Source organism: Pelodiscus sinensis, chromosome 20, assembly GCF_049634645.1.
Source record: "Pelodiscus sinensis isolate JC-2024 chromosome 20, ASM4963464v1, whole genome shotgun sequence".
Taxonomy (NCBI): Eukaryota; Metazoa; Chordata; order Testudines; family Trionychidae; genus Pelodiscus; species Pelodiscus sinensis.
The window spans coordinates 19,837,166-19,864,058 of NC_134730.1; the positions used below are offsets into that span (position 1 = coordinate 19,837,166).

At 42.1% G+C, this 26,893-nt stretch overlaps 1 protein-coding gene across 3 annotated transcripts; it reads right to left on the bottom strand.

Annotated features, from left to right (window-relative positions):
* Positions 1-3,005: 3,005 nt before the first annotated feature.
* On the bottom strand, positions 3,006-26,319 carry CRLF3 (cytokine receptor like factor 3). 3 transcript variants are annotated; one of them, XM_075903849.1, is made up of 9 exons: positions 26,103-26,319; positions 20,227-20,325; positions 19,529-19,736; positions 16,019-16,106; positions 15,352-15,529; positions 14,007-14,229; positions 13,030-13,165; positions 5,473-5,585; positions 3,006-4,177 (listed from the first exon to the last, which is right to left on the bottom strand). In XM_075903849.1, the coding sequence occupies exons 1-9, from the start codon at positions 26,301-26,303 to the stop codon at positions 3,924-3,926; spliced, it is 1,500 nt and encodes a 499-aa protein (XP_075759964.1). In that variant the 5' UTR covers positions 26,304-26,319; the 3' UTR covers positions 3,006-3,923. The 3 variants fall into 3 exon arrangements, with proteins under 3 accessions (XP_075759964.1, XP_075759967.1, XP_075759965.1); XM_075903852.1 differs by having other exon boundaries at positions 20,227-20,335; positions 26,103-26,256; XM_075903850.1 differs by lacking the exon at positions 20,227-20,325 and having other exon boundaries at positions 26,103-26,318.
* Between the last annotated feature and the right edge of the window lie 574 nt (positions 26,320-26,893).

A 26,893-nucleotide genomic window follows, 5' to 3' on the forward strand; every position in this document is an offset into this window, starting at 1 on the left:
TTTGGAAGGCTCCAGTGATGGTGAGAAGGGTATCCTTATCATAAAGCAGGACCCTCAGCCTTATAGGTTTGGAATGGGCATCTCTACCAGAGAATGAGTGACTAGTATTGGGGAACTATACTTTGGCATAGGTGGAACAAGAGGGGAAACTTTCAGTTTTGATCTGGATTGATATTGTGTCCTTGGAGAAGGGATGTAATTTGGTCCTAATGACTGAGTGCTTTCTTTAAGAAGTTTAGCTCTTTCAATTGGAGGCTGAATACAGGTGTTCAGGGCCTGGTCTCACACCACATCTAGAAGTGCTGAAAATGATAGATTGTGGACAAACAGCTGAGTTAAGGAAAGGGCAGTGTGAGGCAGAGGCTTGAGGCTGATGCAGATAACCAAATTTGAAGGACAGTCAGAATATTTTCCAGATTAATGCTGATAGAATGATATTGTGAATCCTGGTTTTTTTTAAAGCAATTAGTGTTATATTTGTCAAATCAGCAAGAATATTTGGGATTAATTGCTGTAGGAAGAGCTTCCCTGAATGGGTTGGATTCTTCTCTAGAAGACGTGGTGACCTTTTTAAAAAAAAAAAAAAATTACAAAAAGGGTGCAAGTGGAACAGATCACAAGTGCAAAAAAACCTCCAAACACTGTAGAAGAGAACTGTTATACTGCATAACAAGGCAGTGAAATAAGGATGTATGTTAGTCAACATGCCAGCAAAGGGAGGTGGACTTTCACACAGAAAGGAATTAAGCAAAGCTGCTTCTTGACTCATTGGAGAAGCCAAATAAGAGTAATCTCCAGATGATAGTCAACATGAAAAGTTTTCAGAAGAGATGGGGGAGATGTTGCAGGAAAGGTTTGGTGTTTCATCAGCAGTGATTTATATGGGGAGGAAGAGTTATGGGCAACAGTGGCTGAGCAAATGGCATGGGTGTAGTGAGGCAATGTCTGGAGTAGGCTACATCAAGTCCATAGTGTTTAATTTAGCAGTTTAGAAATAGACCATGAAACTAAGGGAGTCAGTTTGCAGATGTATATAATGAACAAGGCAATTTAAGTATACCACCACCTTTTAGTCTTGTGGAATATGAACTACCTGTGGTTATAGGGAGAAATTATGCTTGTCTTGTTCTTCTGAACAGTAACGCTAATAAGATTAAAGGGAAGAATCACCAGTTGTGTTCATGAACACAAACCTGCTACCGAAATAAGAATGGTTTAACTCCATATAGAAAGAATAGTAAAGCTGCACTTGGTCAGAGTAGACATGGTTATATGTAGTTATGCTAGTCATCTGATCTATGGAAATTAGTATAGGGTTAATCTATACCTAGTTTGAACAGATGCTGAGATTTATTCAGAAGGGGGCAACATAAGCAGTGCTAACAATTACTAGACAGGCACAAAGTTCAGCAATCAATTTTTATTTTTTTAAAAAAATTCACAAGACAACTGTCAGAGGTATTATAACTTCAGAGAACATACTTTCAAAGTTTCATAAGTTTAGTTTTCATAAGTTTAGTATTCATAAGTTGTTTGCATGATTTTAGTATTTAGATGTAGAACACATTTTGAAGCAATTGCAAACGTCAAGCCTTCAATCTACTGCAACCCTTAACTGTTTTGGAAAATACTCGTGCTACAATAATAAGGTTCTTTAGAAAGATTAACAGTACAGGTGAGTATTTTGATGTTTGAAGAGTACCTGATGTGCTAGCTTTTGTAAGCAATGACACAATTTCTCAAGAAAAAGCTGGAAGATGACATTTTGGATAATGGCAAAAGATGGGTTTTAACATTAATTACTTTAAATCATGAAGTAGATTAAGACTGATTTAACCTCCATTAAGCCTTTCTTAAAAGCTGGAGAGTGAGAACTTGCAGTAGTGCAGGGACTAATTTACCATTCCAGCCATTTCTCCAGTGTTGTAAAAATGTATCACAAATTAATTTTTTTAAGCTGGCTTGCAGTATGTACTGTGAACAAGCTGACACAACTACGTCATGCAGGCGTATATTCAGCTGTGTAAATAGAAGTTCCATATAATGTATCATCATTTTATATTTTGATAGTTACCTATTCTTGCCAGCCCTTTGACAAAGTGGGAGGCATACATTTGTTTCTTACAGTGAGTAGAATTTTTCTTTAAACAGAGGTTTGGCTCTATTTTTGCTTGAAATTAAGCTTTTAATAAAGTTACTCAATGTACCTACTACCAAACATCTGGACTCAGGGAAATGGGTCAGTAATACACAGTGGATAAGGCATGGGCATATAAAACAGACGTGTTCTGCCAACTTCAGCGCTAACTGTACTATTGCCAAGTTTTAATCTCTGTTCTTCTGTAAATAGGAATACTCTCAGAATAGTCTTCAAAAGCACCTTCCTACATAACACTACAGTATGTTAAACTATACTATGTTCAAGTTGCATTAGATCAGTGATCTATCTAATCTAGTACATTAAATGTCATCAACTGCTTCGAAGAAATAATCTTTCACTTAACCTGTTAAACAGTTTGTTCCTAATCCCCCATTAACAGTTTGTACAATGATATACAACACTTTTGTAAGTGAATATTGTTACCTGTTGCTAATATTCTAATTCTCACTATCTTTTCACAGTAAATCACAATCTAGTTCTGTGGTGCTTGAGTGCAGGTTTTTGGTATCTGCTTGAAACTTCTACTTTTTGCTTACTGTTAAAATACTACTTGTGTAACAAAAAGGGGAATGAATAAAAGCTGCAACTTTAGTTCTTCCCACTTCTAACATGTTCTCAGTGATTAATCCCTCCCCTCTGAGTTTCTTCCGTGCCCCTAATTGTGACCTGTCTTAAAATCAACTTGCTTCTCCTATATCCTTTAAGGTAAAGTGAAGATAGGAAAAGTGCACATAATCCAAATGGGGTAATTTTGACACTAGCATATTAGGCACCTGTAGCTACCGTAGCCATGAGTATATTTAAAAGAAAGGAATAGGGCAAGATCTTATGACTGTGTTGTATAAAAAAAAAAAGCTTCACAAAATATTGCCACTTGTATTTAAAAAAAAAAAACCACTTTATATACACTATTTGCTTTTGAGGTAAGCAATGTTTTTAATATGCTTATTGTATTTTAGGGCTCTAAACACTTTGACATGCTTATGTAAACCAAGTAACACTCTGGCTTAGAAATATATCTAGTTTAATACTGGTACCCAGTCATTTGTAACTACCCTGTGCAAATTCATAGTAAATTCTTATACTACTACACTTTATTGTAACAGAGCAAGAAAATAATTTGCCAATTTTTATTTTTTGGTTTCATTTAAGTTCCACAGTTTGTGGTACTAAAGTGGGGATCTTAAGCATAGTCCTTATGATTATCAAATTTATTCCAGAAGACATACAAATACTGTTCAGTACTTAAAGGTAAGGCACATTGGCAAAGAAATGAGACACTTAACAGCCTGATTGCATATTACAAGATACTTAGGTTTGGGGAATGAGGACAACCCGTACCACACCAAGAACAAAATGGATTAAACAGAACCACAACAGTTTTGACTTCTTACAAATTTAAGTTGCAACATTGTGTAATTAAGTCTATTTTAAACTTACTATGATAGTTTGTCCTTATTTGTGGGTGGAATAGAAAAACTTTGGACTATTAACCCTAAACCAAAAGTGTTACTGGCTTCTTTCACAGAACTGCAGCAGTAAACAAAGTTCATTCAATTTAATATATGTACCCTGAGGTTTTTCCAGTTTATTCCAAAGATGTATGATGAAATTGTCTGTTTAGCTTTTAACATAGTAATATACTGTTTTTCATTTATTTGAAATTAAGTACAGAATAGTGACATGCAAGTGATGTAGAAGTTATTCCCCAGTTTGATACTAAATTTCGAAAAATTACTTCAACTTTAAAATTTACAGCAGGCTAGAACACTAACACCTTCCAGCCTGGGTAGGAGAATGAACATCCAAAATATAGAGAACCACAAGAATGATCAAGTACCCAATCAAACACTACTTCTCTGTTGTTAGAACTGATGGTTACTCTGAGTTTGAAGCTTCCTCCCTCGTTGTTATTGGGACCTAAATGCACAACTGCCATATCAAATGTTACAGTTGATCCACAAGTAACAGCAGGCAACTGGTTTGTCATCTCTTTGCCATTTACAAATACTGCCCCTGAAACAGTCAAGATATTTAAACATTATTTCTTACAGTACATAATGATTGGGGGCAGAAGTTGAAGGCCCCTGCACACTTTCTTCTCCCCCCCCCCACACAAAAATAATGTAGGATATCTAGCTTGATTTGCTTACTAGTCAAAGCCCCAGGAAACTGATGCATAAAATTATGCTGGAACTTTGCAACAGCTACTCTAACTGTTTACAACTGATAGCTCTTCCCAAAATCAGAAGAGGTGATATTGATTAAAGCATCTTACCCTGGTCCTGTGACACTTTTTTGCAGTGGAATAATAAGCAAATATACTAGCTGAAGAATAAGGGCAGCAGAGCTCTACTATTGCATTCCTTATGCACATCAGTAAGGAAACAATCAACATTTTTCATATACCCCTATCCTAAACTATTAACCATTCTTTTTTCAGAGATAATAGAAATTAGGTTTCAAAATAGCTGTTAAACTATGGTATATTGATCCATTATTAAAAAAAAAAATCAAGGCTATGGCAAACTGTTTGGTCAAGCAACAAAAGATTGCTAATGAAGCATAAATCGAATAAGTGATTTTAAAATAATACATGTTCCTTTTCCTGCCTCCACTGCATTTGCTTAGAGACTGACTACAGGACCCAAGTAGGAATGTTTTCAGTAATTTTCATTGTACGTGCCTCAGCAGGGTCTCTCTTCAGAAGTCAGAGTGGTGTTTAGCAAGCTTTTGAGCATTTGTTTAATCAATGTAAATTTAAAGTAAAATCAGTAGTACTTCTGACCAATGCCCATTTTGAACCCAGTATACTGTCTTCTGGGAATGAATTGAACAGGGCCATTTGAGTGATCGGTCATCCAGTCCTAGGTAACCACAGGTTTAGGGACACTTGGTGTTGCAGCCCTAGCTGTCTTGGCGAATTGCCATTGATGGATCAATCCTCCATGAACTTATCTAATATACCAGACGTGGCAGACTCCAGTTGTAGCAGCCACTAAAAGGCAAGCCCTGGTCCAGCCATGTTCTCCTAAATGGACACTAGTCTCAGATTGTCTTAGAACAACACATACAAATTACTATAGCATACACAGCATTAAGCTAATTTATGAATGTTAAAAATACACAAGTACACTTCAGGCATCTCATTTTGCTCAAGTTGCTGGAAGCTGTAACAATACTACAGCAGCAAAGATCCAGCAGTTAGGAATAAAGTGAGATGTTAGAGCACACACTGTACAAGTAAGACATAGTCATGATCTTCGTAAACAAGTAGATTATATTCAACAGTGCATCATTAATAAACTCACCATTTGTGCTAATGCATACAGCTTTATCTCGCTGTAAAGAATCATAGCCATTCTGCTGTTCCACACAGACTCCAATACTGTCTCGTTTATCTAGCTGACCAACTGCTTCGATTCTATGAAGAAGAAAGTTGTTAAATTCTGAAGCTTAGTTTTTAAAAAAAGCACTATGGCTCATCCCTAATCAGCACTACTGTCACCAGGACCCTAAGATATCCCCCACAATTTCATCCAAACTGAGTAATTGGTGGCATAGATCCTCAGGCTTCATCATATGTTTCTCTTACCCATGTTGCAGATGCTTACCTGCCTCAGAGGTTACAGCTTTATTATTTCTCTCAATCCTCAAATTTTCACTTTTTTTTAATTTAATTTAAATGTTCTCCCTAATGGTATAGCTTATGGCCTGTAACTTTCAATAGTTGTGGAACACTGCTTTTAGGCAAGCTGGTCCCACCTATAGCATTTGTACCAATCCAGGCAGAATTACAAATGTAGTCACTGTGTACTAAATGGTCGTCAGCACATTTTTTAGAACAAAATGCTCCTCTTCTCCCAGGTACAGGAGGCCCTATGTGCAGCAGAAGTGGGACTCATTATAATAGTGATTTAAATTACTAATTGTGAGGTCCTAAGTGGGTGTAGATGATATCCATGACAAAATGAGGAAGAAATCATGTAGGAGAACAAAGTACAATCTCAGATTAACATTCTCCATTCTGTTGCCATTCTTCTATTTGAATACAAAAGTTAATACAGTATCAGTGATGACAGTCAACTGTATAAGAAGGATTAAGTCACTACATAGAGGTTAGAATAGAAATTGGTTAATATGAACGAATCTCAGTTGATATTTGCAAATGTCAGTTACTGGGTATTGAAAATAAACACATGATATGAGCAACAAGGTGCACAGAGACAGCCTGCTCCCACAACATGATTTCTGAGCTTGCTGTACTTCTGCCATATGCATGGTTACCTTTTTTTGTTCAAATCTTTTAGCAGTTAACTGACTACTTTTCAAGACCCAACAGCCCTATTAATATGAAGACCAGTATTGGTCATCGATAAATCCCTCAGGGTGAGAAGGTACACACAGTTGTAGACTATCATCGATTAGCAGGTTCCCATGGCAATTATGAGAGCCTAAGCCTTAACTCAGCCTGCTCGCTTTCTTCAGACAGAGGCCATGCCTTTGATGGGGAAGCCGGGGACAGAACAAGTAACTGAGGAAAAGTAATTTGCAAACCTGGCTTCTGCCAAGATGGATTTATGATTTTGATACAGAACTGACAGTGAGACTTTTCCAGATAGATTTGTATGTATGGACCAACCTTTGAAACCTAATGGCCATGTCCCAGCCAAAGGCCAGTCATCTGGCTTATAATGCAGAGAAGGATTCCATAATCTGTGTATTTAAAGATACTTCTAAACATTGGTCTGTTTTCTTCGGTCCTGTGAATCATACCTTTATCTTTACACAATAGCAGTCACAGAGATAATGGGTAAAATTCTGAAGAAATTTAGAAGTGATTTAGAATACTACATTATATTGACTTCCAAGAAACAGACTAAATGGCAAAGTTCCTTTAAAAGCAATTGGATTTTAGCTCCTAAATCTCTTAAGTGCTCTTGAAAATATAACCTGCCCTGTTCTGGTGGGGATTCGTTTTCACTGGAGCGGATACAGCTAATAATTTAATATCAAGGTGGCAGGTGTTCAATGCTTATTTTGCTTCAGTCTTCATTAAAACAGTTAATTGTGACCAGATACGTAACTCAGTATTATCAAGGGAAAAGCAATAAAAGCTAAAATGGGGAAACAACAAGTTAAATGTTTAGCTAGATGTATTAAAGTTGTCAGGGCCTGGTGAAATTCACCCTAGAGTACTTAAGGAACTAGCTGAAGCAATCTTGGAATCGTTAACTTTTAAGAATTCACAGTAGAGGGGTGAATCTCAGGCTATGTCTAGACTATGGGATACCAGAGGTATCCCAGAAAAACTCCGCCGTGTCCAGGGAACACATCTGCCCTTCTAACATTTTTTGTGGAAGAACAGATGCACTCTTTCGTAAGCCCTGTTTTCCTCATTTCACGAGGAAGAAAGGGCTCTTCCAAAAGATGTTTTTTCGAAATTTGGCTCAGTGTAGACAGGCCAAATTTCAGAAAAGCCTCTTCCCCCCCCTCTCTCCCTCCCCACCCCCCAAAAATCAGAAAAAGGTACGCAAATTGCAGAGTACAATTTGCATACCTTTTTCTAACAAAAAGTGGCAGTCTGGATGTAGCCTCAGAGTACTGGAGAAGGACAAACATGGTAGCTATCTTTAAAAAGAGGATCCAGGGAATTACAGACCAGTCATCTTTCCAGGTATCAAGGTTAGGTTAATCATTAATGCATAGTTTATTACTAAACAATCAATTTGTAAGCAGTAAGAGAATAATAAGGTTTTAAGGAATAGCCAGCATAGATTTGTCAAGAATAAATCATGCCAAATGAACATAATTTTCTTCTTTGATAGATTTAACTTTCTCATGGACAGTACAAAGTATCTAGAGGCTACAGTGTATCACTAATTAAGAGTCAATGTGATGCAACTGCAAAAAACTGAAGAGTCCTTTAATCCAGAGTACTACTCAACTTTGGAAGCTCCGGGGGCCACAATGATACAGCACATGCCGAGGGCTGCAACTTAAGTATGGTTGCATATACATGCAAATATATATGCAAATAGTTTTTCACACTGAAGAGCATGAACACAAAAATTAAGGCAAGACTATACAGCACACAGGCCTCATTTAAGTCAGTTCTGCTGATATTAATCAAATGCAATATTCACCCAATTTCCACCCATATGACAGAACTTTTAATGAGCAATGACAGTCCAGGAATTTAACTACTAAAATGCATATCAACAGAAGACTATTATATTGACTACTTTTTTGATTTAGCTCCCAACTGTGGGCCGCAAATAAGCAGACCGCATGTGGCCCACAGGACACGTGTTGAATAGCCCTGATGTAGAGTCATGTGGCACTAGCGAGAGATCAGCTGGGGTACTGTGGCCAGCTTTGGACACCACACTTTAAGATGTGCATAAACTAGAGGGAATCCAGAGAAGAGCAGTGAGATCCATGAGGAAAGGAAAAAAACCACTGGATGTTTAGTCTTAAAAGATTGAAGGAGGAGGCTGCTTAGTTTTCAAACATGTTACGGGCTTAGTTGTTCATGTCCGCCCAAGGCAAAACAAATAGTAATGGATTAATTTGCAGCAAGGAGAATTTAAGTTAAATATTAGGAAAAACTTTCTAATTGTAAGGGTAGTTAACTTCTGGAATAAGCTTTGAAAACAGGTCATGGAATCCCCATCACCAATGTTTTTAAGAACAGGTTGGACAAACACCTGTAATGGATGGTATAGATTGACATGATCTTAGGGTAAGAAACTCAGCTTGATAAGCTCTCGGGGTCCCTTCCAGCCCTACATTTCTACAATCTGTCAAATTTTACAAAGATGCAACAGCAGCTTCAAAAACTGGAAATTAAGTTAAAGCCCTTTTTTTAAATCATGTTTTATTATTGAGTAGGTGGCAAATTATTAATTAGTTCCTTCCAGATGTACAAGAGAACTCCACATTGGAACCATGTTGAACTCATACTCTAGCAGGTTTTTCAGTTCTCTGGAAAATATCACTGAGGCAGCAGAAGACTATGTTATAAAGCAGTGATGGGCAACGTAGGCTAGTGAGAGGGCCAGATAAGTGGCCCGCAAGGTTGTCGTAACCAAGATTTGTCTCCTGGGATTAGGGTAGTTTTTCTAATTGTGTTTGTGTACCTAGAATTTGTGGGGTTTACTGAGTGAACCATAACAGCGCTTTGACGGGATGCCCATGGCTCTCAGTGTTGTGTGCAATTAGCACACGCCTCACTTCACGTGCTCTTGCTTTGTGTCACTATAAATATCGGTAGGAAAAAACTACACGGAGGGAAGCCAGCAGAATTTGACAATGCTATACGTGAATAATGGTTAAAAAAAAAAAAAAAAGTTTCGTGGGCCACATATAGAACCCAGATGGGCCAAAGGTTGCCCCTCATTGAAAACAAAAATCCAAGATTCTTAAAGTTTTGCATCTCTAACTGATCCACAATGAGAACTGTTTGTACAAAAGAACCTTAGATAAGGTTTACAATTCTCATCAGTTCATATTTTTAGTTTTCATTACACCTAGTCATTACTGCTCTTTTACAAATATTAACTTAAATATTCAGGTATCATTTAGGGATGTTAGTTATCAGTTAATTGAACAGTCGACTAACTGCATGAATTCTTAGCAGTTAGTCAACTATTTTATAGTCCCTAGGGATGGGGCTAGCAGCCTATGCAATCCAGGCCCACTCCTGGGGAGCTCCCTGCCACCCCATGCTGCTGCCTCTCTATCAGAGGCAGCAGTACAGGGTGCAGGTGGGAGCTGGTCCGTGAGGGGACCCAGTTTAAAACCCTGTTCCTCTGGTGGACCAGCTGGGCTGCCTGTCATCCCACGCTGCTGCCTCTGAAACAGAGGCAGCAGCACGTGGTGGCAGCAGTCCCGGTCTGCGGGGGTGGTCCGAGCTCCCCACAGACAGAGGCAGCTGGGAAAGCATGGAGGAGGCTGCTCCGGCAGCAGTTTCTGTCTGAGGGTGCTGGCTGCAGACAGAGGCTGCTTTGCAGCAGCAGCCACTGGCCACAATGAACCTATGCCCAAGGTGAGCCTGGGCTTGCTGTGGGCAAAGGCTGCTTTGCAGCAGCCTCCCTGGCTTCTCCCCCACCCTCACATTGCTGCCTCTGATGGAGGGCAGCAGTGGAGGGGGCAGGTGGTACTGCACAGCAGGTACCAGAGGGAACTGGCTTTTAAGATGGCTCCCCACAGCACCAGCTCCTACTCCCCGCCACCCTTGCTGCCTCTCCTACAGAGGCTGGGGAGGAGGGGGAAGAGCGGAAATGCCAATTAGATTAATGGATATACCTAGGCTTATTGGTTAATCAACTAGTCAACTACTTGTTCACATCTCTAGTCTCATGTTTTTGTACATTAGAAAACTCCAACTCTAGGCCCCTCATTGTAGTTCAGCATCTGATTTTTTTTTTGTCTAGAAATTTGTATGTTTGCATAGCACAATGCTGACCACGTGCACTAGCTTATCTGTAAATGTAAACCCATTTCCAAGTGAGCCACTGCGTTGATCTATCATTTCATCCACATTAGTGTGTGTGACTGAGCAGATCACAGAAACATGCTAGATTAGGACTAGTGAAGGAAGAGCCAGTCATTGCATAATCAGCAGGACAGAACAATTCGGCTCAAGGGCAACAGTGAGGAAGTCCTTCTAAACATGTCAATAACATGGGCATAGTGGCAGGCTGGGCACCCCAGTAAAGCGGTAAGCTTAAATTAATGGGCCCATGGGTACGGTGCAGGACAGCATTTCTTAGCTTAATATTTCTGACAGTTCCAGCAGAAAATTCTCCCAGTGCACTACCCTAGACAAGAGAAGTCACGTGTAAGGGTACTTTTAGAAAGAGTTTAACTAGAATGAATCCATATTTAGAAGACCTATTTTTCTCTGCAGCTTTGGAGAACTTGTGATCTGGAGTTGTGAAGTCTATCTATAATGTGCAGTAGAAATACTATTTAAGAGCCCATGTTTTAAATCTTATATCACCACTTTACTGGAAGCATGCAGCCCGCAGCTGTCCTTTATAGCTGCAGGGAACAGTCACTTTTACAAGATCAACCACAAGTTTTTTAGGGTTAGTGAAACCAAACTAAACCCTCCCCCTTGCCCAGTTTCCATTCATCTTAAAGCAGAAAGTTGCACAAGCCACTATCCCATTGTATGTACATTCCATTCATAAATTGGCTGTATGCAGATGAGACCAAGCCTGCCTGAGCCACTATGGCGCACACTCTGTGTGCGCACATACTATGTACCCCCCCCACCACCATCAGACAGCCTCATCTCAAATTGCTAGATCAGTTGGACTAATCAAGCAAGTACAAACAACTGCAGCCTGAAGAGGTTGATGCTCATCCTTGAATCTCTCACCAGCCCTTCCAAGTATAGCTCTTGGGGGCAGCAGAGAACTGGGAATAACATTGGCCCAGGCCAATTACATCATACCCCCAATTACAGCTTCATCTAAATGTCTTGACTGAAGTGTCACCAACCAAAGGGGTCTAGTTCTGAGAAGGGGATGTACAAAATGCTGTTTTTATTACAGCTTTGCTAGTCCCTGGGGAGGCTATTATGCCTCCTGAATATATGTTAAGATTACAAAGCTGCACAATTATCTGTAACATGAGTTGAGCCCGTTTCTACTCAGGAGTCTGGTTATCCCTTTGTGAATGCGCTGTTGAAACAGATGGGTAAAGCCAAATGCTAAGGTACTACATTTTGTAAACTAGCAGAATCTAATATATATTTAAATGGAACGCTCTTACAGGGACTGGGGAAGTAACACGGCTTATTTTCTTAACTTTTGAGATTCTCTTTAACACAGATGTTCCATCACATCTTTTACAGACACAAATGAGCTAGTGTTCTGTTATACAGAGGAACTTGTCTCAGAGAAAAGAAGCAAAACCAATACTACCAAAAACATTGCACATTAAAACTATTTAAATCTCCGTTACTTATATGAACAGGTAAGGACACTTGTGAAACAGAACCAGGGGGAGTCTCATAACTGTATTTAAGAGCACAGATGCTTCTGTGCCAAGTGATATTAAAACCTAATGGGGTATTTTTTAAGTTGGAAGCTGTGGAGCTGTTTGTCATGGTGAACAATGGACAGCTGAATATGCCCTTGCTCTATGACTATCCAAAGGCAACAGAATCCAAGCTTTGTGAAAAGGGAAAATGCAACACCATCTCACTGTTGTGTCAAATTAGAATCTTAACCATGAAAGTAATTTTCCCAAGATACCTTCTCCTTTCAGGAGTTTCTACAGATGGCAACCAACTGTCATCTGACCAGAGCTATAATTATGATGGAGGTGGCACCTGTTTGAGAACTTACTCCACTGTCAGCCCTTCTTATGCTGTCACATGAAAACAACGCTCCAACCGTTCCAGAAGAATTGGGAGGGCGGGAAAGGAAAGAAGTCATTACTTTGGCCAGAGCATCTAATCTGAAGCCCACTGGAATCAGTGGAAGAATACCAACAGGCTTTAGATCAGGCAACAGCCATTGTTGAAAAGTACCAACAAAGATTCTAAACACTTCACAGATCCACTCAGCCTAGGTTAATCTGAGACTTCATGGAGGAAGGAAGTGTTTCAGCATCTTTTCTAGATTAGGATAGATCCTACAAGAATATCTTAGGCTTTGTCTGGAAGAACTAGTAGGTGGAAGCAAAGTGAAAGTTCAGCCTTCACATACAAATGGGACTCTGTACTATGTACACACCACTAAGTCTGATTCAGGAGTTTATAACTCTGACATACACAGAGATAACAGAGACAAACAGGAAATTCCATTTGCGCAAGTGCCTCATGCAATGGCAATACTGCATGTACTTGCCTGAAGGTTAACGTCTGCCCACAGAAGTAAGTAGGAGCTTTGGAGTAGAGCACGCCGCCGCATGACTGAGAATCATTTCGAAGTGCTATGTTTCTTCTACTGCTCAGGCTGTAACCCTCCAAACCTGCTGTCCATTCTTCAACAAAAACCAAAAAAGAAAGGGCTTAAATGGTCATGTGGGGAAAGAGCTGCATCTGCATCTAGTCTTTTTACTTCATGTGAAAGAGTCATGTTACCAAAGCTGTGGGTCTAACCTCTCCTAGATGTGCAAAAGGAGTGAGAGAAATGAGGCATTTTCTGCAATATTGTGATTCTTGCCAAAAAGCTTAACTTGCATTTGACTCTTGGCTATGATCCCTTACACAGAAGTGACCAAAATGTATATTACACAGTTTCCTTATCAGATTAATTGTGATAATAGTAAATTGGTAATAATAATAATAATCATTTTTAGCCAGTTTAAGAACTAGCCTTATAGACATTTGCAAACTTCTTAGATTTAAATCTTCTACAATAAGGGGAAAAAGCTCCTGGCTATTAAAGAAATCAGAAATCCCTGAGGAAAACGAACAATGGTTAATGCTCCATTTCTCAGGACAACAAATACAAAAGGGAAGTAGATGGGAAACCTCCACAAACAGGCACGACAGATGTGAATTTAAAATTCTTCATGAAACAAAAGAGAATTTCACACTGGCATTTTCCAAGTGCAGGAGCTACTCCAGCCCAAGTATAAGGTTAATAGCTACCACATGTGCTACAAACTAGCTACAGTTAAAATTAAGCAAAGAATCCAGCTGTAGAAAGGTATATATCTAAATACCTTGTATTATTTATACACATTTAATTCAATATATATTGCAAAGCAGGAAACTCCATTGTCTGCGGACAGCAAATAGCTCCACAAAATCTACAGCATATTATTGTTTTTTCACACACATTATCAGCTTCAGAAGACCAACAACAAAAGTGTATACCATGAGGAACTAGTGTAGAACGACCAGTTTGAGGAATGCTCCATGGACTCCATTCCTGCCGTCCATCACCTCGGGCACAAACTCTGAACTGGTAATCAACATTGGGGTCGATCTGTAGTACTATGAATTCCATCTCAGAGCCAACATACACATCTTCAAAGTGATGGGCAGTACTCTTGCGAGATTGAAGCCTGTAGTCTTGAGGTATAAAGTCATCATCCACCTAAACAGATATTCAGTCCATCAACAAGGGATTGTGACTCTGGATTTCTTTGAACTACAATGTGTCCCAGTAACATTTTATGTTAGCAACATTTGTCCTTTGCAAGGTAAAACAGCTAAAACAGTGTTTGCTAAAACAGCTGCTGAACACACAACATTCTTTCTTACTTCCGTGGGAATGGTTTGGTCAGCACCTACCACCCTGGGCCTCACCTGCAATTTCCTACTGTAATACATACCGCCACCAAATATGCATTTTACAAGATGTTTATTCCTAAATTAATCTGCTTCTGACACATACACGACACTAAGACCTATTTTTGCAATTGCTAGTTTCACAGAATTAATATTTCTGTATCACTCCTCTGTTTAGGGGGACGTGCTCATTGGCAGCAGGTAACTGCCCACGCTCTCACCACCCAGGAACGCTGGGGCTGTGGCACGGCTGCCGGGGAGAGCTGGACCTGCTCCACCCGCTGGGATGATGAGACTGAGTGGGTCTCAGGATGTTCAGAGGGCTGAGGGCAGAAACCTACGATGCGGGTGAACGTGGCTCCACTGGGGGGAGGCTGTGGAAGGGGCAGGGCTTCAGGTGGGAGGGGCAGAGCTGAGGTTTGCCTTCCCCAGCTGGGGGTTCACCCACCACCCACAGAAGTGCTATAGGCTGGTTTTGTTTTGGGGGAAGAGGGCTGGGTGAGGTAACCTCCTGCCTCTTCCATTTCGGATAGTGTGGCCCAAGAAGGGAGGAGGAGTGGGCAGCTTTTTTCAGTTACGTCTGCTGGCTTTTCTTCGTAACCAGTTGTAAGCACACCTGTGGCACTAACTGGCAGATGCAGGTACTCTCAAGCAGCAAACAGGTAGTGCAGTGCCAGACTTAGCAGACTAAGGGCTGGATTCTCATGTGAAAGTTTTCCCCCACACACACACACGTGTGTTTCAAAATCTACCACTATGTGCACTGGTTTAAACCGTAACATAAAATTTCTTCCAGTATATTTTAAATCCCAAGTCAGAAGGAGATGGAGAAAGAAATGCAGGGTGAAACGGACAGTCTCTTGAGAGAGAATACTTCTTTTTCTGAACAGGATCAAAGAATCTGAGCTACATTCATTCTTTTACTCACCTTACACCATCGCACTAGGATACCCCCAGGCTTCTCAGTAAGTTCTTCTATCTGTACAGGTGGCCGAGATGCTACAGTCCCATGATTGAAGATTTGATTTTTCACTATGGTCAGGAGACAGTCATCCAGCTGGGCAGATAAACAAGGCACATCAACCAAGGCAGGCACTTCTGGCAAGCTAAAGAGAGAAAAAAAATGCTGACATGTAAGACAACAGCTTGTATACAATTCTATTTCAACCATAGACTTAAAAGACAACATGTGGATTTGATTATTTTTTTAACTCTATACTTCAAGGGACTCGTTTTGAAAGCTAGAACACTAAAGAATTCCAGATTTCAGACTTAAAAGACATAGGAAGTAGCTACTATTTTAGGCTTAATGATGGCCATGTCTCAGTAATCTCCTTTCTTTCATCAGGGTTGGTAAAAACAATTGCAAACAGACAACCCATATTTCAAGGGGGACCATCCGAGGACTAAACACTACTTAAATTATCAAGGCCAATCCCCTGTCAGAATCTACATGTAAGTGGGTTAAGCAAAGCCTGAAATAAATCCCTAATTCCATTGTCTTAAAAGGGGAAAATACAGCCCTGGGTAGAGACATGTAAATCGTGATCCTTGCTGCATTCGCCAATCCTCCCCACCAGATCAATGGCTCTTACCTATCCAGCTGAATGTGCAAAGCCTTTTTTGTAAAGCTGCACAGTTTTTCATTCTGCTCGCCCATGACCCCATGGATGACACACTCTCCTAGAGTGAAAGAGTAAAAAAAGGTCCTTGTATGAAAAATGCTCAAGAAAAATATTCTCCACGTCAAGATGAAGTGAACAAAGCTAATATTTTTTTTCCTCAGTGTTCTCAATGCTCCAGAAAGACACTTAGAATTTCAACACTTGTATGTTCTAGCTATTAGTTAATAATATATGCCTATATAGCATCTTCTGCTGACCATCTCAAATAACTTTCTCACGGGAGTTCCCACAAAGCTATGTGATTTGATCCGAGGTCTCAGACAATAACAGAGCTGGGGCCAGATGCCGGAAATCATGGCTCCTAATCCTCTGGCTCCAGCTACTTGACAGACCAACTACTTTAAAAGGGAAACACCATCCCAGAACGTGCAGAGCATCTTTACTGATTAGAACTTCAAAAAGCAAAAACCGCAAAGAAATTATACCAGGTTCAACAGTGCATAGAATCAGGCCCTGCTCATCATTAATGTAATTTTTTTTTTCAAATGTAACAGTCTGTGATATTTTGTGCAGTGTGAAGGCTAGGGATAAGTAGAAAGTTCTGCTACCCTACATTTATTTGAAAGACCCTGAAGTTACAGGAAGATCTATAGAGACTTCTGCTTAAATCCATCTTGGATTCTTCTCAAGTCCAGTTATCATCTGATGACTGAGATGTGAGCACTGACCTGTTCCAAGTGGACAACTGTCAACATTCAAAAGAAAAAGAGGAGAGAGGAGAAGAGAGGAAAACATTTAGTAGCAAAAGGCTGAACGTGCATGAAGAGTGAATTCCCTTTTTGCTCTTGTTCAGATTAGAGTCACTATATAGCAAAGCTTTTACTGACACCATCCATATAGACAGATGTGGCCCAGTGGATCAGAAATAGACTAGTAACTAGGGATCCAAGCCATGTTAACTTGTACCAGGGATCAACTCTACTGCAATCAATGCAATGGAGGTCAATTTAGTAGGCCTAATGAAGACCCACTAAATCAACTGCAGAATACTCTCAACTCTGGTACTCCACCGGAACAAGAGGAATAAGTTAAGCTGATAGGAGATGGTCTTCTGTTGACAAAGCGTGGTGTTACTGCAGTATGTAAGTCAACCTAAACTATGTTGATGTAGGTCAACTTATCCCAGTAATGTAGACAAGGCTTTAGGCAAGTTATGTCACCTCCTTTGGTCAAATGGAGATGGTGCTACATGTTGGACCCCCATGGTCTGACACCCTTAGAACCTGGCCAGTCTTGAACAAGGGAATTTGCTGGGCCAGGGGAGGTCCCCTGTCACCAGCTTCCCAGGCACCCGACTCTGCTTCTAACCCCAGTCAGCCCCTACTTTCCTCAGCCATCTGTGTACCTGGCCCTGGCTGGACCCCTCAGCCCTGGCACTCCCTGCTGCACTGCCTGAGACCCTGCTGCAGGACTCCCGACTATACCAGCAGAGTTCCCCATGCTGGTCGAGTCCCCTGCCGTGGGGCTCCTTATGCCGCCAGAGCTCCCCCCAACACGCTGCAGGACTTCCCACGTCACCTGAGCTCTCTGCCACAAGCCTCCTAGCCATGCTGTGGGGTTCCTTGCATGGCCTGAGCCCCTGTCACACTCCTGGCTGCACCACTGGCGGCTTGTACATTACTGCTCCCTTTAGCGATGTGCTACCGGTAGAACCCTAACTTCTCCCTAAGTAGCACATCGCTACAGAAAGAGCTCCCTGCGCCGCCTGAACCCCGTGCCACAGGACTCCCTGCACTGCCAGAGCCCCTCCCGAAGGACTCCTGGCTGCGTCACCAGAACTCCCCGCACTAGCAGACCCCCTGCCACATCGCAGGATTCCCCGTGCTGCCTGGGCCTTTTAGCGCTGTGCTAAAAGCCATGGTCCGGCCTGGTTTAGGGAGGTATAACCTGTAATACCAGCTTCACTGGAGTAGGTGAAATTATTTGGATAGTAACAAATTGCTACTTAATTATGACCACTCTGTTGGATTCAAGACTTCAGTCAAGCAAGCAACTTCCTTACACACAAAACTCACATCCAAGTAGCTGACTGTACGACATGTTGCATTTCACAAACCAGAAAGCACAGTAGCAGAAAGTTAAAGTTGAGACAGACAAGAACAATGCAAGGAAACAGCCAGCACTGTCTTGGCAGAAACACACCGCACAATAGGTTTTCCAGTGCAGGGACATAGTTAGTATTGATATTCCTTTCTGACTAGATATTTAGTAATGATATGGAAGAGTTCACACTTCCACACTTCTACTGTTTTCTGTCCCAACTGCAAATCTTCTGGAGAAACGCGTGACTTTCCTTGCGGATAGAACTTGGATGCAAGGAAGGGAAAGGTCTCTAACAGGCAGTGTAAGCCTTCAATTTCTGTACAGTATGTTTTTGAGTCCAAAGACTCAAAAATTACTTTCTTTCAGTCTCATATGCGGGAACAAACATTCCCTCTATTTTTGGCACAAACTCATTTTCCAATATAAAATAAACTCAGATCCAAAATTGCGTTCTCCCAGAGCAAAACCAATTTGACCACACTGGATGAAATGTATCCCTTATGAAAAAAACTAGCATAAGACCTATGCACCAATGAAGTTCCACTTAGGTTTAAAATAAACTTCCACTACCAAAAACAACATAGAAGCGTTGTTACTTATTAGGGCATCTGAGATACGTTTCATTTGAAGAGGCCAAACAATCTCTTGCTTTTACTTTGGCAGCTTGGAAGTTTATTTTCAGAGAGATATATTGCCAAGACGTTGGTACTCTTCCCCTTTTAACATTCCATACTTCAGCCCATTTATACATAACCCCAGGGTGCTATACAGAAATGCTAAACGATGAATCTGCAGGAGCAAGCATCGACATGTTTCTCCCAACCGCACCACCAATTCTGCAAAGAGATCTATAATTCTTTGAGTGTTGGTTTAGGATAGTCCCATTTTAGCCAAAATATGCTGTTTGTCACATGCATTATAATCTACCCCAGCGACGGGCGACCTAGCCGCACGAGTGGCCCTCCATCGCAGCGGCCACAAGATTGTCGTAAGCAAGATGGTCTCTCAGGATAGGGTAGTTTTGCTAAGTGGCGCTTGTGTAGCTAGAATTTTCAGAATGTGCCAACTGAACTGTAGCAGCACTTTGATTGGATGCAGAGAGCGCACGGCTCTCTCTGCCAATATTGTGTGCAATCAGCACGCACCTCACATCATGTGCCCTTGCTTTACACTCATGTCACTTTAGTATTAGGAGTACAAAAAAAAATGTGGACAGAAAGCCGCGGAATCTGGCAGCCTTGCATGTGGGCAACAGCAAACAAAATTGTCTTGTAGGTCAGACATAGAACCCTGATGGGCTACAGGCTGCCCACCACTGATCTATGCTAGTCTTTAAGAGAAGACCTTTTGGAATGTATATTTTAAATAGCCCCATACCTTCCTGGAGCAGGTCATCAGCCGTACTGACTCCATGTTCTATTAGTTTCTGGCATTCATCCAGTGGTTTGATGCTTTCTTGTTCTATGGCATCCACTTCCTGCAGCAATAACACTAGTCGTTCATCCAGCAGCTTCCTCAGGGTCCCTTTTAAATCATTAAAATGCTGCTCAAGTACTTCCCTCGTCAGAGCTGCACTCTCTTTGATCTGACTCAAGACAACAGAGAAGGATTCAGGGTAAGCAGCTAAATATATATATATTGCTTTTATCATTTTAAATCACATCGCCTGCATTTGCTAGTGGAAAGCTCTATGTTAGGTCAAATTTTACAAAGGCTCTCAAACAGTTAACAAACCTACTACAGGTTAGACCTCCCTGCTCCAGCATCCTCTGGACTGGGGAGTTCTCTGGCCTGTGGTGGGCCCTGGAGCTAGGGCTCCCCACTCTGCTGCCAGCCCCATGCCAGGCCTCCAGGGGTCAGCCTCCTCTGGTTGGGCTTCTCCAGCCTACTTCAGTCCCACTACTGCTGAGGTTCCGGCGGGGGCTGCAGATTCCTCCCAGCCAGCGCTGGCCCCACTACTGCCAGGCTTCCCTACCAGCCGCCACCGGGTCTCCACGGGTTGGGACTCCCTGGGGTTGGACTCCCCACCCACCACAGGACCAGCCCCTACTGGCCCAGCAGGGTCTCCTCAGCACCTGCGGGATTCCCAGCTGGCTCATGCACCTCACTTCCAGGGCTCCTTCTTGACCAGGGATGTTGCTGGACCAGAGAGTCCCAGATTTGGGAGGTTCGACCTGTAGGATGCTGTCATTGTAAGATACACATTTGAATAAGGGTACAAAGCAGGGGAGAGAAGAAGCAGTGAGGCTATCCAAGTGGAAAGACAAGGGATGAAAGCAAAGCAAGACTTTAGAGAAGGATTATAAATAATTAGGAAAGCCTCTGAGAAGAGAATGTCCTTTATAAGTGGTTCTCTCCCTCTTCCTCTCCCCCTCGCCCCCAATCTAAAAGACAAGCTTTACAGTGGAACAAAAAACAGGACTATGTAGCACTTTAAAGACTAACAAGATGGTTTATTAGGTGATGAGCTTTCGTGGGCCAGACCCACTTCCTCAGATCAAATCGTGGAAGAAATTTCCACAATTTGATCTGAGGAAGTGGGTCTGGCCCACGAAAGCTCATCACCTAATAAACCATCTTGTTAGTCTTTAAAGTGCTACATAGTCCTGTTTTTTGTTCCAGCTACACCAGACTAACACGGCTACATTTCTATCACTAAGCTTTAGAGTGATGAGCCTGCAGTAATAAGGTCACACGGATCAGGTGGACAACAGGATGCCTTTGGCCAACTAGGAGCTAAGCCCTGTCTGCCATGGCCAAAATAGCCCAATGCAAATGCGACATCTTGAAAATTTAACCAATACAAATCAAACTAGAACACATTAAGTAAATCAGTTTACTCTGGGACTATGAGAAGATAGAAACATGGCCTCATTACCATTGCATTTGAGTGCCTCTATCTTGAGGTATTTATCCTCATACCACCCTTGTGAGGTAAGGCAGTGCCAGCATCCCCACAGTAAATAAGAGGAACTGAGCCAGAAAAGTAAGTGACAAGCCCAACGTAACAGAGGAAGTTTGTAGTAAAACAGGGACTTGAACCCACATCTCACAAATCCTTGGCCAGTACCCTGACCACTAGATAACTCTTCTTTTATTTTATTCAACATATTTCCTTTCTGGTTTTTAGAAACTATTTGCATTTCCTGAGGAAAGGAAAGTCATTAGCAGCTTTTTTGTTCTCAAGTAGGGGAAATGTCCCCCTCTGCAGAATTTGTGTTCTTCCTCAATAAGAGCACCCACAGACAGTACAATAATCTATAGGCTGCGCTTCAGAGCTGCAAGTCTCAAGCTGGTGCATTAGAATGGAAGAGTAGATCAGATGCACAAGAATTTTAGAAAAGAGTTACAAGCAATGATATTAAGGTTCTGTATTCAAAGGAAGGATGTAAAATCCTGATAGTCAAGTTAACCTAATGTTTAACCAGTTAACCTACTAAACAGGGTCCCGGGGGAGGGAGGGGGGCACAAAGAACCGCTCCAGCTCCCAGCCAGCAAGGCTCCTGCTACCAGTTCTGCACTGGGGCTGGGGCACTGCCGGCTCCCAACCCCCATGCTGGGGCTGCTACCAGCAGCCAGCCCCCTGCTCTGGGGCCCGGCGGAGCTGAAGCAGCGCTCTGCCCACATCAGGCTGCTCCAAGGTACCAGTTAACCACTGCCCTTTCACATCCCTAATTCAAGGTTACAGAGAGTGTCTTAAGACAACTTGCACAGGAACAGCCATTAACACATTAAGCAGCAGCGTGGTATTTCCCATCCCTCCAGAGCACTAAGACAATGGAATACCCACTTCTTGTGCAGCCCCTCTTTCCCACACATTGGACTCGCTTTAGCAAGGAGAATGGCCCCCCAGCTCACGGTATTAGAACAGAGATATAATAGTCTGTATGTTAGCACACCACAGGTCTTCATTGATAGTTCACTGCATTGTAATTGAATATTTTAGCATATTTTATCTAAAGCCCATTGAAGTTAGTGGAAAGACTTCCTAACTTCAGTGCACTTTGGATTAGACTGATCACAAGCCAGTATTTGGAGAAACTTACAACAATTAGATCCACAGAATGGAAAGAAAATGGTTTCAATGTTCACTATGGATGACTGTACATCTGTGTGTTTGAGTCACTAATTTAACATGAACAGGACATTTTTAAGTTACAAGAAGACTATCACGGCGTCTCAGATCAGGCAAGAATCCGGTTATGGCCAGTACCAGATGCTCCAGAACACAGTAACAAATCCTGCATTCAGTAGGTATGAAATATGCTGTGCTCACCGAAAAAACATCTCTTTCCTCCTATATTGAAAGGCTTAACCCCAAGAAACATGGGGGTTTGAATCCCCACCAAAACTTTTCTTTTTTGTATTTACTATTACAATTCTAAATAGTTATCCACACAAGTGACCGATTAATCATTTGTTTGAATCTTACTTTTTTTTTTTTTTTTTTGCCTCGAGCTTGGTGCAAGGAGTTCCAACTGCACGTCGGGTGCAAGAGAGTTTTGTTTTGAAATCAGATGGAAATGGATCACTTTGAACTTCATTGAATGTTTCCCTTATTCCTTTTTTTATGAATCAGGATGAATAGTGAACATGCCACCATCTCCATTTTGATTTGGTGGATAACGTAAGAATCTTTATTCCAAAAAAATTATGGATTACAAAAGGCTTAGTACAAAGTCTAAGAAGAACTCGCAACATCTGACTTTTTAAGAAGGAGACACCTGAATATGTGAAAACTTAATCACAAGCTAAAAGTCAGAATTAGACACCCCACTCTGAAGTGTTTTTATGATTTACACACACAAGGAAATGATGCAATAAAAGCCAACTCCTAGATGCAATTTCTGTATCTTTAGAAGGGCTGACAACCTACACAGGAAGCTCTTTGGTTAGGTAAAGTAAATTTCCTCTTCAAGCAATCTTCATGAGCCTCTGCGCCTGCCACATAGCTTGGCTTCCTTTCACTTGTTATTTCAGTGTTTCAGAAAAAAAGGAAGTGCTTGGTAGTGTACATCTGAGGCAAGGATGGCGGATGACAGAAGAGAATGGTTATTCCCCCAAACCTATGACTGAGTTTGTATACACATCTAAATCAGGATCAGAATCTCAATCCTAAAGCTAGGGCTGTGCAAAGACAAAAACAGCAGAAAGTAAAAACACACACAGAGGCTTGAGAATGGATTTGAATTACTGTAGTAAAATGATCCAACATGGAGGCTGATGCTACAATGCTAACTGATACATAGGGCTAATGTTTCCTTCTAGCTCAGTCTATAACTCTTGAGATTTCCAGAGGCTTCCCCCCTTGTGTCCTGCATGTTTAATTCATGTTCTTCATCAGATATCTTTTTAACATGGGCTCAGTTGTGGCCAACTCCAGCAGGTGCCCAACCCCACCATTGGAAAGTGGGTGCAGGGGAACAGAAACAAATGCATACCACCACCGAGCCATGCAGAAAAGAGAGCCACTGAAGTTGCAAGTACAAGAAAAGATTCAAGACTAATGAATGCAAAGTCCCGTACCCGGAGAGAGGAAACAAACAGCACAAATAAAGAGGAAGGTGGCAAAGTAGTTGCACTCACTATGGAGCAGCTATACTCACCGTGCTAAGGCAAATGTATTGTCATTTGTCTCATTTTATGTGAATGAGCAGCACTGTCGTTGCTACTGGAGAGGCAACATTTGGACAAGAGCAGTGGTTCTCAAACGTTTCAGGGTCACATCCCCTTACCAAGGCCAGGAGTGGGGATGTGGCTCCGTGGTAGGGATGCAAACTCAGGATGTAAGAAAATGGTTAAAGTACCCAAAGAATTGATAAAAATCCTAGCAGTTACATGTGCTGCGGGCTCTGCAGTATAAACCTTATACGCACAGCCAGCTCCCCAGGAATGGGGCCAGAAGCTGGGAGTTGGCTTATGCATGCCGGCTGTCAGCCCTACTGCGAGGGACCTGGGTATGCTGCGGGCTCTTCAGTATAAGCTTTATACCACACAGCCCACAGCATGGGACGGCCGCTGGCTCCTGGGCTGACAGCTGGGACCTGGTGCATACTGGTGAAAAGTTTAACCATAATGTAAACCGATAAGCCAATATTTATCAGTGAACTGTTCAAACGCTTAAATTCTTACATTCCTAATGCAAATGGGGTAAGGTTGCCAAGGCCAGTGCTGGAAGCTGGGGCAGAGCCAGGAACTAGGGCCCCAGGGTAGGACCAGAGTCCCAGGAGTGGTCTCCCAGGTGCAGAGCTGGCACCCAGGCCATGGGCACAGGGTAAGGAGGAGCAGACCTGATAGGTTCCCTCTCCATCCTCTATGTGATCTGGCCCTATCCCTAGCCACACCTCGCTGAATGGTCCTCTGTGCCTTGCTGAGGGAGTGTGCTCCATAGTTTGGAGACTAGATGAATCTGAGGCTCACTACCTGGAGCAGCTTGCAATAACAACTTTGAAGAAGACTATGATTAATGAACATTAATCTCTCATTTGGTCATAACATCAAACACTAACACAGATAAATTTACAACAGATTTCTGTGGTGATGGGATCAGTTTCAGGGAAATTATCTGATCACAACAGAAAAATTCTGTGAGAATTAAAATAAAAGAAAGATCACAATCATAAAAAGTTTCAAAGGGGTATCCATGTTACCTCTAATTGTAAAGCCAACAAGCAGTCCTATGGCACCAGTGAAATGGGTTTTACCCACAAAAGCTCATGACCTAATAAATGTGTTAGTCTCTAAGGTGCCACAGGACTCCTCATCCTTTTAACACCAAGGGTGTATCTCAGGTCTACAAAAAGCAAAAATATTCAAGGTATCTCTACAATGAAGAGTTAAACCAGATAAATAGGTACCTGACTCTGAATATGAAGTCAGGCAATTATTTGAAAATCTTACTTTGATCATTTTGTCTTGCAACACACATTTCTAGCTTTCAGGGTTGCAGAGAAAAAACTTTAAAATGGAATCTCTACAAGCCCCCAAACTGGAAAGCAGATTAAAAACTCGAGAAGTTTAACATCTCCTTATTTTCCAAACAATCTCATGATCTGTAAGGGAGAGTTGGCAAGTTCTGGCCACTGGCAAAACAGACGCAGTTCTCTTCGTGCATCTGACAAAGTGAGTGGCAGCTCAGGAAAGCTTATGCCCTAATAGAATCATAGAATACTAAGACTGGAAGGGACCTCGAGAGGTCATTGAGTCCAGTCCTCTGCCCTCATGGCAGGACCAAATACTGTCTAGACCATCCCCGATAGACATTTATCTAACCTACTCTTAAATATCTCCGAGATGGAGATTCCACAACCTCCCTGGGCAATTTATTCCAGGGTTTGACTACCCTGTCAGTTAGGAACTTTTTTCTAATGTCCAACCTAAGCCTCCCTTGCTGCAGTTTAATCCCATTGCTTCTTGTTCTATCCTCAGGGGCCAAGATGAACAAGTTTTCTCCCTCCTCCTTATGACACCCTTTTAGATACCTGAAAACTGCTATCATGTCCCCCCTCAATTTTCTCTTTCTAAATAATAATTCTAAAGTGTTCATCTTTCAGGTACCACCGGACTGCTTGTGTTTGCTGAAACAGACTAACAGGGCTACTTCTCTGAAGCCCCTTTTCTTAGAGCTGCTCAGTCTGTCAGAAAGGCAGCTGCCTGAATGGCTTCGGCTCAGGTCAGGTTCGGATTGTTTTCACTCCCAAGGGGGGCAGGGACCTCTTGTTTTCAATAGCAACTTGGACCCCACATAATCTGAATCCAGGAAAGGGGAGTGGTGTGTTCCAGCCTATGGACTAGCTCCCCTTCCCCTCTCCCCAGAGTCACCCCAACTCTCTCCTCCAGCCCAACCCCCCCCCCAGCACACTGCACTCACCAGCACAGCTCTGCGCCCAACCCCCCTTGCCCTCATGCTCCGCCCCCCAGCTTCCCCCCCCCATAACCTCCTATGCCCCACCTGCTTGCGTGCCTGCTGCAGCCCCCGCAGCCTCTGCTGCAGCTCCAGCCGGTAGCTCCGCGCCGCCTCGATGCTCTCCCGAGCCTCCTGCAGCAGCAGCGCCTCACCCTCCGGATCCATCCCACTCCCCGGCCGGGCTGCGGGGACCCGCTGCTGGCAACAGCCGCCCAGGCTGGCCTCACACGCGGAAGCGCCCCACATCCGGGCAATGAGCCAAGCGGGGGGGCGGGGCAAAAAAAAAGTTTGCTTGACTTTTTGGTTTGTTTTGTTTTTTTTTAAATCAAGAACAACTTTATTGATCCCCGAAAATGGACATATCATTGGCATGCAAGCGTTGTAGGAAGAGAGTGTCACAAAGCACAAGTCCCGATTGCAAAAAACCCTTTCAGAAGTCAAGGCTATTTGTATGTATTCACATCCATCATCATCCGAGAAAGTAAACACATCAATTAGTACTTGGGTGGCATAAAACAAATCCATTGATTATATGTACAACGAATTAGGTTTGAATTTATTGCTACATTTTACATGTCTCCACCCTAGTAAACTAACAATTCATTAGAGCAACGATAATGCTGTCATTGCATCACAATGGAACTATTTTGTAATTCCAAATTTAAAAACAACAACAACAAATGGTCTGGTAGCACTATAGACTAACAAAACATGTAGGACTATGTAGCACTTTAAAGACTAACAAGATGGTTTATTAGACGATGAGCTTTCGTGGGCCAGACCCACTTCCTCAGATCAAATAGTGGAAGAAAATAGTCACAACCATATATATATGG